The 15,930-nt window shown below is 45.4% G+C and overlaps 1 protein-coding gene across 1 annotated transcript; it reads left to right on the top strand.

Moving 5' to 3' along the window:
• Positions 1-1,269: 1,269 nt before the first annotated feature.
• LOC128899437 (nucleoplasmin-2-like) lies at positions 1,270-15,540 on the top strand. Its single transcript, XM_054178455.1, has 3 exons — positions 1,270-1,701; positions 14,863-14,922; positions 15,223-15,540. The coding sequence occupies exons 1-3, from the start codon at positions 1,405-1,407 to the stop codon at positions 15,343-15,345; spliced, it is 480 nt and encodes a 159-aa protein (XP_054034430.1). The 5' UTR covers positions 1,270-1,404; the 3' UTR covers positions 15,346-15,540.
• Positions 15,541-15,930: the final 390 nt, after the last annotated feature.

The raw sequence follows: 15,930 nt of genomic DNA, 5'->3' as shown, positions 1-15,930 counted from the left end.
ATCTTTTTTTGTGGCCATGCTCTGGACCTGCTCCAACAGGTCAATGTTTTCCTTGTGCTGAGGACTCCAGAGCTGGATACAGTACTGCAGGTGGAGTCCTATCAGAACAGAATAGAGCAGCAGAATCACTTCCCTTGACCTCTGGGCCATGCTTCTTTTGATGTATCCTTCTTATGATGCAGCCCTCTTTTGACACAGTTAGCCTTCAGAGCTGTGAGCACACATTACTGGCTCACATCCAGCTTTTCATTCACCTGTACCCCTAAGTCCTTCTCCACAGGACTGGTCTCAATCCCTTCATACCCCAGCCTGCTTTGATACCAGAAATTGCCCTCACCCAGGTGCAGGACCTACACCTTGTTGAACCGGTTCAGCTTCTCAGTCTTGTCCAGGTTCCTCTGGATGGTATCCTGTCCCTATAAAAGAGTCCATTCCCTTACCAATACCTTCTCTGTGCTGAGTTTACTACAAACATGCTTTTTCTATTTAAACAAGCTTTACCTACTATCTTCTTTGTAGCAATGTTCTCCAGCACTAGCAAATCCCACTGAGTTTGTGTCAGGTGAGAGACACTACTGAATCAGGAGATTGTTCCTTCCCTTTGTTGCTATTCACTGCTTATTCTCAGTGACTGTCCCCCTAGAATGGCCAAGATGAAATCACCTGCACTTACTCATCAGATGGTTGGAGAAATTTTCCATCCAGCAAAGCAAAGCGGTTTGTGGTTTGAGGCGCCCTGTTTAGCCTTCTGCTGGCGGTGACCAACTGTTAGCGGCTCAGCAGCAGACGAGAGAGCGTCAGGCGCTGCATTACACAGGCTGTTCCTGCCATCAGCGCAGGGATGCTGCTCGATAATGACACATTTGTCACGGCGCCTGCGAACAGAAGCACATTCCTAAAAAGTCTTCTGTCTAGACTGGCGAACTGTGCAACAATGCACCACTTGTGAGCATCCCTGCGTGTCCCCATCCTCCACCAAACACCTGCTCTCCGAGGGATGCTGATGCCCGTAGCTCCGCACCGCGCCGCCGTCGTGTTCCATGTGCCGCTTGCGTTCTCCCAGAGCGAAAATTCGCTCGGTGCATTAACTCCTTCCTCCGCCCACGGGGCGATCGGCAGCGCCCGCGGCTCCCCACCCCCCGCACCGCGCAACCGCCCTCGCGGCCAAACCCTTCGCAACGAGCCTCCCCGTAAGCAGAGACGTGCCTGCACCCCCCTGTGCTTCCCCCTCCGTCCCCCCCTCCACTCCCCGCCTCGACCAGACGGTCCCGCTGCCCGGCACGGCTCCGCAGCCGCTCTGGTGCTTGGTTCTAGCTGCGGCAGCCAGCGCGGCTCCGGCACCAACTTTCCGTGCGTGGCGGAGCGGAGCATCCTCCGCCCCGGCCGCGGGAAACGGGGCCGGCCATGCTAGGTCCGGCGGTGCGGCTGGCGCTGGGCGCGGGGGAACTGGTACCGACGGCCGCGGGGCTGCCGGGCCGGTTGCTGGCCCTGCTGTGGCCGGCACTGGTGCTGGGGGCGGCCGCGCTGCTGCTCCGGCGCCGGCTGCGACGCGGCCGGGCCGCCGGGCAGGCGCGAGAAGAGGAGGAGGAGGAGGAGGAAGAAGAGGAAGAGGAGGAGGAGGAGGATGATGGCTCTGCCGGCGCTCGGGCTGCCGGGGCGCTGCCGGCGCGGCAGCTGGAGGAACAAAGGCGCATGGTGCAGGTAAGGGCGGCGGGAAGGTTCGCTCCCTGACCGATCCCCCGAACGGGGGTCTCCCCAGGATGAGCATCCTTCATCCTCCCCAGCATTTTTTCCCCCTGCCTGTCTTGTACTCTGCAGACCCTCCAGGACTACAGCCATCCCATTCCATCTCAATCCCATCTCATCCCTCATGGCCGGGCAGCCTGTCCAGCCTACAGATGCAGCGTCCCAAACCTCTTTGGGTGATTTAGGTTAGGGGACTCAGCATTCCTCTCTGAGCCCCGTGGTGGCATCGAGATCCCAGTGCAAGACAGCAGGTTGCTAGAGCACCTGGCCTGGGATTGCTGGTTTGATTGGCCTTTCTTCTGCCACTTTGTCTAACATCATAACTTTATCTGGGCATGATCCTGTTTGCAGAGAATTAAGAAAGCTCCACATAGTGTCCATGTGGAGGAGGACATGTGTCTCTGCTATGATGTTGATAACAATGTGCCAATTATTTATATTTATATTTTATTTATATTTACACTGAGTCAAAGCTTCACTATCTGTTCTTGCATTAATTTGTGCTAGTAGCAGTGAGCTGATGACCATGGCCACCTTGCTGAATATATGTCGAGTCTGGTATGAAGCACTGCCATGAAGTTTCTGTTTGACATTGTCATGATTGTGTCACTGTAAGCTGTCTGTAGAAGAACAGCTCAGCATAAATTACAGAAAACAATTTCACCAAGGTGTTGCAGTATGGAAAGTAAAGCTTTCAGGAGACCATACTGAACATGAGCAAGCACTTAAAATTAGTATGTCAAGCATTTCTGATTTTTTTAAAATCTGCTACTAATACCTCCTAGCTTTCACTTAGGAGAAGGACAAACTGAATTTGAGTTGTGTTTAGTATTTTTATTATTTTCTTCTTAGGTGGGCTATAAAATAAGGTTTTTTTGTTCTTCATTAGCACAAATGTGTCACGCTTTCCATCATAGCATAGTTTTCAGGGTTTTATTATTTTGCCATGGAAATTTTAACTTCTAGATGTATTATAGTTATATTTTAATAGGCTATTCTATTTCAGGGTATTTTTTTTTTCTTCTCATCAGTGAGAGCAGAATCTTGATCTGACAGCATAAGTGTTCCTGAATTAGTAAGGAACAATTATGTCAAAAAGCAACCTGAACAGAACTGCCCATGTCAAGGGATGAAGAGGGATTTCAGCAACAATTATTTTATAGCTTTGTAATCATCAATACTAGATAACCTGACTTGGTTTCAGAATGCAGTTAAATTATGCACAGCCACCAATTATTTGAGGCAGCATGGGACAGAAAGGGGCAGACACTACATTGTTGACAGAGGCAGGCCTGATGCTGTAATGGTGGTGGGGGTTATTAGTTCAAGCTAAAAACGTCAATTTGAATAGATATTTTGTGCTCAGAGATGCTGTATCTCACAGGCCTGAATAACAGAAACCAAAGAAGCGGAGGAAGAGATAAACTGAAGGGATAAATTTGTTTACAGTCATGTGAAATTTCTATCCTTAATCTCATCCTTTGCTGCTCTGAGCAATTCCTTCTCTTTATAGGCTGGACTTTGACAGTCACATTTACACAGAGTAGCATCATCCTCTATATGAGACCCACTGATCATTCTGTAGGTCTAGAGGAGGCAAAATATGGTCCTAAGGAGGTGGGGGATGGGAAGAAGGAAAATTACTTAAAAGATCCTAAAGAAAGATAACCCAGGGAAAACATCTTAACATGCTGAAATGAAAAAATCAGACAGGTTCTTCCCATGACAATACCCTGCCCTTTCTCTTTTGTGTTTGTCTCCTTTGTTTTCTTTTCCCATTCTCCACTGCTCCTTGTCATTTCCCATCATGTTATCTCTGTCTTTGGAACATCATATCCTTGAGGCAAAAACTTTATCTCCTTGCATAAGTGTAAAATGCTGCATGCTGCTTTGGCACATAGCCAGTGCAAGGATGCCAGAACAGCAGCACACCTTTCATATGGCAAAATTTGCATATGAAGATGCAAAGCAGCATCACAGGTACTATTGATAACAGTCTTCCATCCATAGACATGGCCAATGCCATAAGCCATGGTGCACAGATGGGAGCCCCTCTCTCCTGCCTGTTGAGGTATGAAGCCAAGAGACAAACTGCCTCCAGCGCTCAGGTGTGTTGATACATCCCAGCAGCCAAACATCTGCATATCCTGAAGTGGTGGAGAATTCAAGATCTTAATTAAAAGAACCTAAACAGTTCATTATTGTTTCAATTTAGGGAATGCGTGTTTGCCGGTGATTCCCAGCTGCTGCCCATGGGTGGGCTTTAAGACTGCCTTCCCTGGGGAATCCGCTTGTACATGGCTGCATTTCCTCTGATGTAGGACTGACCTCTGTTTCTTATACCTCACAGGAATAGGCAGTCAGTGCCTGCCCAGGGTGCTTTCACTAGAATGCAATATAGCCTCAGCAGGGCTCCTCCCAGGCTTGCATCTCCCAGCCCTTGCAGCCACCTCCATCCAAATCCTTCCCAAATCCATGTCAATACAGTGCATGACTGTGCTGGTGTCTCCCAGTGCCAGTGCTGCTGGCAAGCACCTTTCAAGCCTTTCATTTCACTACTTGCTAACTTTATGTATAGCAGAGTGATTTCTAGTCTCAGAGCAGGCTGTGCACTGTAAGACCCACTCTGAATTGCTTTCACAGCCCATGTGAAATAAGCCTGTTGAACAAACTTTGTTCAGATGGCCGCATGGCCTCAACACCATCATAAAACACACATTTTGAATGTAATCTCATTATGCATCACACATAACAAGTTACATTCTATATGTTGTACACACACAAATCTCTAGGAATGATGCTGCAGGGTGTTTAGTCTTTTTCAGGACAGCCTTTTCCCTAATAAAGATTCTTTCAGGAAATTGCTAACAAGACTTGCTGGAAGGCAACTGATCTGAACAAGATTACTGTTGAGTTTTGGGGGTTGTGTTTATTCAGAGTTCTGGAGTTGTTCTGCAAACTGGTCAGTTCAATCATGAAGCACCGTCCCCCACAGCAAACTCCTGGCCAATCTGTCAGCATGCGGCTTGGACAGCAGCACTCTGCTCTGGGTTAGGAACTGGCTGGAGGGCCGAGCCCACAGAGTACTGGTGGATGGTGCCACATCCAGCTGGCAGCCAGTCACTAGTGGTGTGCCCCAGGGATCATTGTTGGGCCCCATCCCGTTCAATATCTTTATTGATGATCTGGATGAGGGCATTGAGTCCATCATCAGTAAATTTGCAGATGACACCAAGATGGGGGCAGGAGTTGATCTGTTAGAGGGTAGGAGAGCTCGGCAGAGGGACCTTGACGGGCTGGACAGATGGGCAGAGTCCAACGGCATGAGATTGAACACATCTGAGTGCCGGGTTCTATACATTGGCCACAACAACCCCATGCAGAGCTACAGGCTGGGGTCAGAGTGGCTGGAGAGCAGCCAGGCAGAAAGGGGTACTGGTTGATAGTAGGCTGAACATGAGCCAGCAGTTTGCCCAGGGGGCCAAGAAGGCCAATGGCATTCTGGCCTGCATCAGAAATAGTGTGGCCAGCAGGAGCAAGAAAGTCATTGTGCCCCTGTGCTCAGCACTGGTTAGGCCACACCTTGAGTACTGTGTCCAGTGCTGAGCCCCTCAGTTTAAGGAGGACATTGAAACTCTTGAAGGTGTCCAGAGAAGGGCAACGAGGCTGGGGAGAGGCCTCGAGCACAAGCCCTATGAGGAGAGGCTGAGAGAGCTGGGATTGTTTAGCCTGGACAAGAGGAGGCTCAGGGGAGACCTTATTGTTGTCTCCAACTACCTGAAGGGAGGTTGTAGCCAGGAGGGGGTTGGTCTCTTCTCCCACGCAGTCAGCACCAGAACGAGAGGACACAGTCTCAAGCTGTGCCAGGGGAAGTTTAGGCTCAAGGAGAGGAGAAAGTTCTTAACAGAGAGAGTTGTTATCCATTGGAATGTGCTGCCCAGGGATGTGGTGGAGTCACCATCCCTGGAGGTGTTCAAGAGGGGATTGGACATGGGACTTGGTGCCATGATTTAGTAGTCATGAGTTTTTGGGTGACTGGTTGGACTTGATGATCTTTGGGGTATTTTCCAACCTTATTGATTCTATGATTCTATTCTATTCTATTCTATTCTATTCTATTCTATTCTATTCTATTCTATTCTATTCTATTCTAAATGCAGCAATACCATCTTCCCTAGGCTATTTATAAAAGTGAGTATTATCTGATGCATCCCAAAAGAAAGCTTTCTGCTTTTCAGAATTATCTTTTCAAAACTGGAGATAGTTTTCACCTCTTGCAGTGATGGCTTAACAGTACCAGAATTGTAGATCAATCCTCACAGCACCAGAGGTATAAAGAGAAACCTTTGCTCCTGCCTTTTCTTGTTATATGGTACTCTTCATGTCAACGCATTGCAGTGCCACAATTATTTTCATACAGATGTCTTGGATGAGAACTGATTTCAGAAGTATCCTTGAAGGTGATGGAGTTTGGTAATTGCCTTCTTAAAATGGAGCCATGATCCCTTGTTGTAATGCTGCTCTAATTAGTTAGAACAACAAATCCCAGGTAACTGATTTCTTTCTCTCCACTCATGCTAGGGAAAATCTGGCTTTCCTCAGATGTCTTGTCAGATAGTAGGAGCAGCTGAGCTGAGGCAGGTACCTGTCTGCTCCCTATGTTTACGGCTTCTGTATATGGCCTCCTGCATATCCTGGGTAGGCTGGCCCTCAATGGGAGGATGTGTAATGTTAGCTGCAGCATCTTAGGGCTGCCTCTCTAATTTTTCTCTTGGAATTGCCTTTGGGTAAGAATGGCTGCTACTGCATTTCTGGCTACTTGTCATTAGCTACTCGTCAGCAGCCTGTATTTGCTACCTATTGGTGTCCAAGGGGTTGTTATGGGCAACTTCATCCCTGGGAATATATGCACAGAAACAGGTTTTCTGTCCTGATGGCTCAGATCTTTTTCCCCAAGGTTCTCAGAGAACCCATTTGATGGGAGCACCACCACCTCTTTCTTCCCTCTGCCAGGCACCTTAAATGAAGGGACAGATTTCACATATTCCCAGTTTGTATTGCCCATATGATTCTCTCTATTCATTGCATGTGTTTCCCATGTAATTTTCCTCCCATTTTCCTACTGGGAACACATTTTTAATTTGTCAGGGAAAATTCATAAAGTGGTTAATATCTACAATACTGATCACAAACCAAGATTGCGCTCTTTATTCTCTCTCCTTTGCAGGCACATGTATGTTTTGCATGAGTGAGCATGACCCAGAGAAGTGCCTGTATGTTCTTCTGCCATGCATGAAGAGCCTGTTTCCTTTGCTAATGAACCCAGAATGTTTTTGTAGCTTCCCACTGTCACCTTAGCAGAAACTGACATTGTGTTATTATTTCTCAAGCTATTAGGACTGAGTAATTTTCTTTGAAGCTGGTGCCTTCCTGTCTCTCTGGTGGACTCTAGATCAACTTCAACCCCATCTTTTTTCCTCTGACAGATGCAGGCTTGTCCTTTGCCATTCACCTGGTTCCCATTGGTTTGGGAAGTAAGCCATCCAGGATGAAGTCCATCAGGGGCCCATACTGGGACCTGTGCAGTTTAATATTTTTTATCAGTGATATAGCTGTATCAAGTGCCCCGTCAGCAAGTCTGCAGATGACACCACACTGAGTGGTGCTGTCAATACACCAGAGGGACAGGATGTCATCCAGAGGGACCTGGACAAGCTGGAGAGGTGGACCCAGGTGAATCTCATGATGTTCAACAAGAGCAAGTGCTGGGCCAGAACACTCCTTACTATCAATACAGACTGGGGGGTGAGGTGATAGAAAGTGGCCCTGTGGAAAAGGACTTGGGGGTGCTGATGGATGAGAAGCTGGACATGAGTAGGCAGTGTGCACTTGCAGCCTAGAAGGCAAATCACATCCTGGGCTGCATTCAAAGATGCATTGCCTTCTGGCAATCCAGATCCAGAGAGGTGATTCTACCACCTGCTCTGGTGAGACCTCACCTGGAGTACTTTGTACAGGTCTGGAGCCCTCAATATAGGAAGGATACAGACCTGATGGAAGGGTCCAGAAGAGGGCCACAAAAATGATTAGGGGGTTGGAGCACCTCTGCTACAATGACAGGCTGAAGGAGCTGGGGTTGTTCAGCCTGGAGGAGAAGACTCCAGGGAGACCTAATAGTGGCCTTTCAGTACCTGAAGGGGGACTACAAGAAGGATGGAGAGAGACTATTTACAAAGGCCTGCAGCGACAGGATGAGGGGCAGTGGCTTCAAACTAGAGAAGAACAGATTTAGATTGGGTGTTAAGAACAGGTTTTTACCATGAGGGTGGTGGAACACTGGAACAGGTTGCCCAGGGAGGCAGCTGGGGCCCCATCCCTGGAGATACTCAAAGTGAGGCTCAACAGGGCTCTGGGAAACCTGATCTAGTAGCTGGGGATGCCCCTGCTTACTGCACATGGGGTTGGACTAGATGACCTTCGGAGGTCCCTTCCAAGCCAGACCATTCTATGATTCTGATTCTATCAGCACAGGACCATGTGGCAAAGCCAGACTGGCCAGGATGTCTGTTTCCAGACATCAGATTTTATAAAAATCTGATTCAGAATAAACGAAACTGGGTGTGCTGCATTATTTCCCAATGTGTTTGTCATGCAGATTGCTCATTGTCTGCTGATGGAGCAATGCAAGCTGCTGGCCAGCCACAGCAGCACTCTATTTTGCTTACCCTGTGCCTGAGCCTGTGCTTCTGTGCGCAGATCTTTAGAGAGCAAACATTGGTCTGCAAGCAGTATTGCAAACGTCTGACTCATAGTGTGCAGTGTAGGGAGCAAAGATCAGATCTTCCAGAGGATGCTGAGCTAAATGAAGACTTTCTGCTCAGTTCTCAGCTTGTTGAAGGTGTACTGAGAAAGCTGACCACCACAGTGATGTTGTTTAGTAGTAATACAGTTTCAGGGAAGTGAATGCCCTGATTAAAAAGAGGAGGTTTTTGCTTCCTCTTTTCCTTTTTTTCCTTCCCCCCACTTTTTTTCCCCCTTTTTTCTTTTTCTCCTTCTAATTTAGTGTATGTTGGCATTGGTTTTGCTGTACCAGTGTAGCCTTGTGGCCTTAAGTCTACCACTTTTGTCTTACAGTGTAACACAAGGTGAAATAGTTTCATTTTGCCCTGGAAGTGAGCGCTAGGAAACAATTTAATGGAAGTGTTTCTTAAATCTGGAAATGGTTTTGTGTTTGCAGATCCCCTGCCAGAATAGGGTAGTTTTGCTTCCTTCCATTTTACATGTCTAACCCACTTAATTTGAGTTTTCTGAAAGAGGTAGCTGAAAACAATTTTATGAATCTTTATGCATGTTCTTAAATGAATTCCCTGATTTCCAATGTGTGAAGCATAAAATAGCTCCCCTTGGGTTTCATACATGGCATTTATTCTGTCCTAGTATCCCTCTACTGGGGAAACCTTTGCAATGCTGCCTTGAGGAAGGCAATTTTAAGCACATTCCCCAAGTGGCACAAAGGGCAGTTAGGAAGCTTGAAGCTAATGTTCACATAATTTTTAATTAATCCTGTAACCAGTCTGTGGCACTGAGATTTGAGAGCAGGCTTCCTGGAGTGATAGACACTTACAAAGGTGCTTGGTTTTGCTAAAATGACTAGTCTTATGAAACTGTTGAAATGCATCATGGGGTATGGTTTTATGGCTTTGAATACATGGTTTATGTATTAATAAATATTAATAACAAATAGTGATAAGATTTGAAATAATAATTATTAAACATTATTTATACTAAAGAATATTGATAAATATTATAAATAGCAAACCCAGTATTTTTTTCACATTGGAAGACCTATCCCTTTGCCCTCTTTATTTGTGACTTAGATAAATCTATATTAACAGCATGAAATAAAGGAAACACTAGCTTAAGAGAATGAAGGTTTCAGAGCAATCATCAGAAATATAACCTCAGATTACATATAAAGAAAAAAAAAAAGGGGAGGGGGGGAAATCCTGTTCCACTGGGTCACAAACCAAATGGCCATGAACTAAAAATAATCATCCTGTTGTTCCACAGAATGTGAGTGGAAATTAATATGCTAGGTCTGATTCCACTAAAAGTCCCAATTCTGTTTCTCTGCATATATTTAATGTATTGGGAATTGCACTGATGACTGTATACAGTCCCTTAATGCTGTGGGTTTAGATGTGTTCTCTTTCTACAAAACTACATTTTTCATGTAAAAAATAATTTACCCAGACAAAATTAATTTCTCTTTAATGAGTCCATTAGACTAAGTGCAATAAAATAATGAACTTTCATTTTTCCTTTTCAGAATGGCCAAAAGGCATGATATAGAAGCATGACTAATCTCATATCCTAAGGGCTTGGAAAGGGAAGAATAGGGTTAGGGTGGAGTTCCTCAGCCATACAGCTGGCTTACTGCATGAAAAGGGGTTGGATAAAGGCAGGATTTACTAGGTCAGGCTAGAATAATACCTTTCCACTGAAATGAAGTTGAACTCTGTAAAAATACTGGGTGATGAAAGGAATGGAATGGCTGCTGTTACTGAAGGATAGTGGAGAAGCAACAGATATTTCAGTTTTGAAGGAAGAACATCACCAGAGGCGTGAGCTATTTGATGATCATCAGTCAGTGGTCAGGTTCGGTATTTTTCTTGCACTCAGCTGCTCATTAGGAAGAATGGAACAAGGTTCAGGAGTCCCAGGTGTGTATTTAGGACCAAATAGCCAGTCAGTCAGCAAGAAGGCCCCTGGGATGTAGTAAAAGGTTGTCAACAGTATATTTTTAACCTCTTCATCATTGATGGAGAGTGAGAGGGATGTTTGCCTAGCAGATGAAATACCATTTAAGTAGGAAATGTTGTGCTTGTCTGGTGAAAGTATACAGCAGACTGGCAAAGTGCTGTAGCAATTCCAGCTTCTTGCTTGCTGTCATTTATATGAAGAGAAGGTCCAGGAACGTGATCCTGCCCCAGCTGAGACGTCTGTCAGAGACAATATAGTTTGCATCTTTCCTAATTCTCTTTTGGACTCAACATTTTCCCTCTGGAGTTCTCTCTGTCTCTGTGAGGGCTCTGTATAGCCTCAGGCTGTGCTTGCTTATGGCAGCCTGGGGGAGGAAGACAGTTGCACATCCTTAATCTTGACACCTCCTCTTCTCTGCCTGTAGTCCCTCATGCTTTCAGAAGCATCTTGATGTAAAGAAAAGCTAACAGGAGGTGGGATGTCTTTTATCCTATGTGTGTGTCTAAAAGAAGGCAAAAACCCATCCTCCTCCTCACCTCCTAAGTTGGCACTGCTGTTTCTGTTGCTAGTGGTGGCAGTCTTGCTGAAGGTTCCTTAACTTGGGAGGTCCATCTGCAAAGCCTTTAGAAACTGGTGAAGATTTTGTGACAAGAACTGGGAAATCACCAGGGTTTGTTGAGATTTGAAAGGAATATAGCACTTAACATGTGTGCTTTTCCTTAGTCATCTCTTCTTGTATTCATCCCATAAAATGCATTTTTTTCTGAAGTCCTGTGTCCTCCAGTGGAAAATTACACCCCCCACCCCCAACATTTTATATTGCATAGGAATTGTTGTTCACTAAGACACAGTCTATTTCTGTTTCCACACATTCAATTGGACAGAATCATATGCTAAGAATGGAAGAATGGTGTAAGCTCAAGATCTTCCCTATCTAAGTGGTTCAAATTTTTACTAAAATTCCCCATGTTTTGTATTTTATGTTTCCCATGCTAAATGAGATGGTGTTTCTCTCCTTGCTCCAGGCAGAGTGAGATTTTTTTTTTTCCTTGAGCAGAGCAGTATATGGAAAATAGTCTGTTTTGTTGAGGAGTTTGTGGAGTTTGTTGAGGAGTAAATGAACTGGAGAGTCTCAGAAGAGGGATGACTGCTCATGGGAAAAACCAAAGATGGCCAGGTTTTCACACAGAAGTAATTAATTTGTGTTATTTGTTATTCTGAGTGTTCAGAAGAATATAGTTGTGAACAATTATATTGTTTACAAATGACAGCTAAGGGAGAGAAAAGAGATGGGGAACCATTTGGTTTAAGCCTATAATTTGAAGTGAGCAGAATTACTGATGCAATCAGGCAGGGATTTTGGCTCCTGTTGCTGTGAAATTTTATGGTAGGATCCAGATTCAGTGTTGTCTCTGTGGTATGCAGCAACATCTGCTGTTTGGGGGCTTCCTCTTCAGATAATTGTGGTGTGTCAGCATGAAGGAATTTATTGAATTTATAATTAAGATATGGCAAATATGGATCTTAATAAAAACATCAATAACTTTTTATTAATATGAAAAAAATTGCCCAAGTGCATCAAAGAGATTAGATGGGCAGTTAGAATATATATTTACAGTGGGAATGTACAGTATTTAGTCAAATATAACAACTTTAACAATTTAAGCAAACCAGGAGGAATAGTAATAGAAAGAGAGAATTCCCCAGCACAAAATGGCGCTTGACCACAGGAGGGGGAGACTTGACAAGAACCATTAAGCCAAAGAGGCAATGAATTAATTACTCACAGCTGATTCCACCCAAGCGGAGAGTGCTGCTGCTGTGTATTAGCCATTGAGGCTTTTTGAGGCACTCTCGTGTGCCAGGCATGGATGGTTGCTGGCAGGAAGGCTGCAGTCTTGGGGCTGGTCAGGCTTCAGCAAGACAGTGGGCTGCTTACAATGCTTCTCGTGATGGGCTCTTGCATCTTCCTGGGTAAACTGAGGCATGGCAAAATTCTAGTTGCAAGGGGAAGCAAGGCTTGTCTCCGGCTCCAAGGTTTGTGGCTTCTCTAGCTTGCAGTAAGTAGGCTTGCGGCTTTATCCCAGACTCTGGACTGGGCAACTCAAGGTGAGGCAACACAAGGCAGCTTCAAGCAAGGCAGGTCCAAGCAGGTAATGCAGGATCAAGCAAGACAAAGGCAACTAGAAATTGACTTGCATATATATCTTGCCTGAGATTCAACTGGGCCAACAAGGCAACTGAAGCCAGCAAATAGTTACCCAATGAAAAGGGGTTCTGCCAGGCTGTGGCCATAAAAGGCAGAAACAGGCCTGGTCTGGAAGAAGCAGTGGCCAGTACACATGCTCTTACCCCAGAAGGAAAGTTGCTTACCAGACACATTAGGTCCTGTCCCTTTTTTCCTTTTCCTGTATTACCCCAACTTTGTGCAGGAAGGAGAGAGAGAGTGGGACCATGTCTAGACACATCAGGGCCTGTCTATGTTTGTGCTGGGCTCATTCAGCCCTATCATGACAGTCAGTTGAATGCCAGCTTACTACATGCGTGCTACACCTTTGTCCACCACAAGCCTGTAACTATTTGGCGTTTCCAAGCAAGCATCGCCAGAGATGAAGCACTTGCTAGCATGCAGGTGCCTGCTGTGCTATCTTTAAGTGCATTCCAACTCAGGTCTTTCTGAGACTTGTGAAAAATAGCTCTAAAATCTCCAGAATACCAAATGACTAAACATTATCAGGCTGAAGGACTGCTGCCCCACTGGATTTGATGAGGATGAGCATGAATAATCACTCACGGGGCTTTATTTACTGCTAACTAATCATTGCAGATGAGCGCAGAGATACTTTTTTTGGTGTCTAAGAAATAATTCTGTTCCTTCTCTTGAAAGAAACTGCTTCAAGTCCCGAGGATGTTTTGGAGTGCCTTTGGGATAACAGAAAAAAACGTGCTCTGGGGAACTTTCCTTCCGTCCCCCTGTGTGAGAGCAGTAATCTTGCCGGTCACAAGGTGGCTCTGAGGCTTTGCCTCTCGCATGTGGGGTGGTGTCCCTGTTGCCTCAAGGGATATGGCCATCTAGTGAGCCCGAGGTTTAAGGCTTTGCTGATTTACCATACAGTTTTTTGTGGAGTGTGATGATTTCTCTCTCTCTTTTTCATTAATTGCACATTATTCTTCACCCTGCTAATTACATTTGTGACAGCACACAGCAAGTACTGCTCCTCTGCACTTGAACTAGGGCAGGTTTCATCTTCCAGCATGCCTGCAGTCAAACTCTTGTCAAAATGTCTCAGGGAACAAGATAACTTGTAAGGGTGGGAAGGAGGAGTAGATGCTGGAATGTATCATCAGTCTTCCCTTCCTCAAGAGGACTGTAGGCACCTTCACCATCTTGTGAGAGAGTGTCCACTGTTTAACAATGTGAGGCGACAGCTCTAGGCTGTTTTGCCCCCTGTAGGGCTGCGTTCATCTGCCAGGCATCCAGGCTCCCTGTCATCCTTGTCCCAGGCAGAGGTGGAGGTTGAATCTGGGACTAGGGTGACAGCCTGGGTCACGCTCTATGCTTTCGGGTTCAGCTTGGCAGCCCAACAGGTCTAATGATACTGAAGGAATCCTGGGTAGCATCAAACAGTTGCATTGCATAAGGATGACAAGATGCACAAGCGTCAGGGAGAAATGGAGGCAGCTGGGGTCTGCCTTTTCTTGGATCCTGCTGCCACCTCAGTGGCCCTCACTGGCACGGATCTTGTTGTCTCAGCTGCAGATCTGCACCCTCCCACCCCTGTAACTGGAGGTCACCCATTGCCAGTGAATTCTGAGACAACCAAGGCATTAATTTGACTGTAATTTGAAAAGTCCTTAAACTTTCATGGTTTAGTTTACATGATCCAGGTAGGATGAAAGCTATTCTTGTAGCTGGTCAGGCAGACTTGAGGGGGAACATAAGGTCCACCCCAACCAGTAAACAAGAATTAAAATAGGCCTTCTCTTGTCCGTGCTGCTTTTTTAAAGACAGGCTTACCCTATTTGAAAAACATCTTTGATCCTAGACAAATCTTAGGATAAACCACAAATATGTCTGCTTTGGAATAAATCTACGCAGGGTTTCTGGATTTACATTAATAAAGGCTTATCTAACACTAATTAATTTGGAATAAATTAACTCAGATTGAAACAAGGGCATAAATTCTAGCCCAGATTTGTACCGTGGTTTATTTTGCTGTATCTTTCAGTCTATCATATGTATTACAGAAATGTATTAAAATAGTTGCATTCATATATGTGTGTGTGTGTGTATGTATATCATATGTACACACATACAAATTTCATAATGCATTTTTTCTGTCCATTTTCCAGGTTCCAGTGAATGGCCAGCTCATAACATCAGCCAACACCAAAGAGAAAAAGCTCCTCAAGGTATCATCCTCAAGGGTTTTCTCTTGGGTATTGAGCACTTGTGCTAGTGTGGAGGAAAGCGTCTGTACTTTACAACCAATTCCAAGTGAGGAGCGGCCCCACAGCCTGGGCAGGGAAGCCTTTTCCTGGCAGGGGTGTCCTGTCCTGGAAAAGTCAAGAACCGCTGTGTTAAAATTAGAACATTCAAAAGGTTAACACTGTGTGGTCCCCATTTCAAAACTGTCGCCTGGACTCTTTTTTGATTCATGATGAAATGTAACAAATAATCTATTTTATCTTTGTGTCATGGATCTCCTGTAGCCTAAGAAGAAGAGAAAAGCCCAGTACTCAGACAAAAAGGTGCCAAAAGATTTGCTTTCTGTGGAAAGAGACAAAGTGCAAGAGGAAGAAGGTAATAAAAGACCTGGTTCTTCTGTTATCTGATTTATATTAGCAAATAACATGAGGTGAAATATCTCAAAAGGGTAGCCTTCTCTACAATTCTAAGAGTTCTGCATTATTGGGAAAAATTGCCAGTCTGAGAGCCACGTGCATTATCTGCTCCTTACTGCCTGTAACTACATGGACAGGGACCATTTGCTTTCCTGCCACACTTCTCAGGTCCTTGCCCTATTCACAGGAATGGCCGATCTGCAGATGAAGTGCCCAGGGGTTCACTGGGTAGTGGGGTCCTGTCTAATTGGGTAGCCTCTGCCATGCTGATACCCAGCTGAAGCTGTGGTCTTTCCCAGGCAGCATTTTGTTATGCCTATGACTGAGGCTGGTAAAGGCACTGGGGTAATATGCAGCCAATTTCTCACACATTCATGAATAGACCCAAAAATCTTTGGTTACAAGCAAGTCTACAAAGAAATCTGGCAGAGGCCAGCAAGGCTCAGGGAGCTTGAATTTCACTGAAAAACACACTGCATCCCATGAGCCCCTCTCTGCCTCCTCCCACCAAGGGTCATACTGAAAACAACACACGAAGCTTTTCTGGGCTTAAAAGATTATAATGTGATTAGTGTG

The sequence above is a fragment of the Dryobates pubescens genome, chromosome 3 (assembly GCF_014839835.1).
Source record: "Dryobates pubescens isolate bDryPub1 chromosome 3, bDryPub1.pri, whole genome shotgun sequence".
Taxonomy (NCBI): Eukaryota; Metazoa; Chordata; class Aves; order Piciformes; family Picidae; genus Dryobates; species Dryobates pubescens.
The sequence above is the reverse complement of the archived record's forward strand: the minus strand, read 5'-3'. Positions and strand labels throughout refer to the sequence as shown.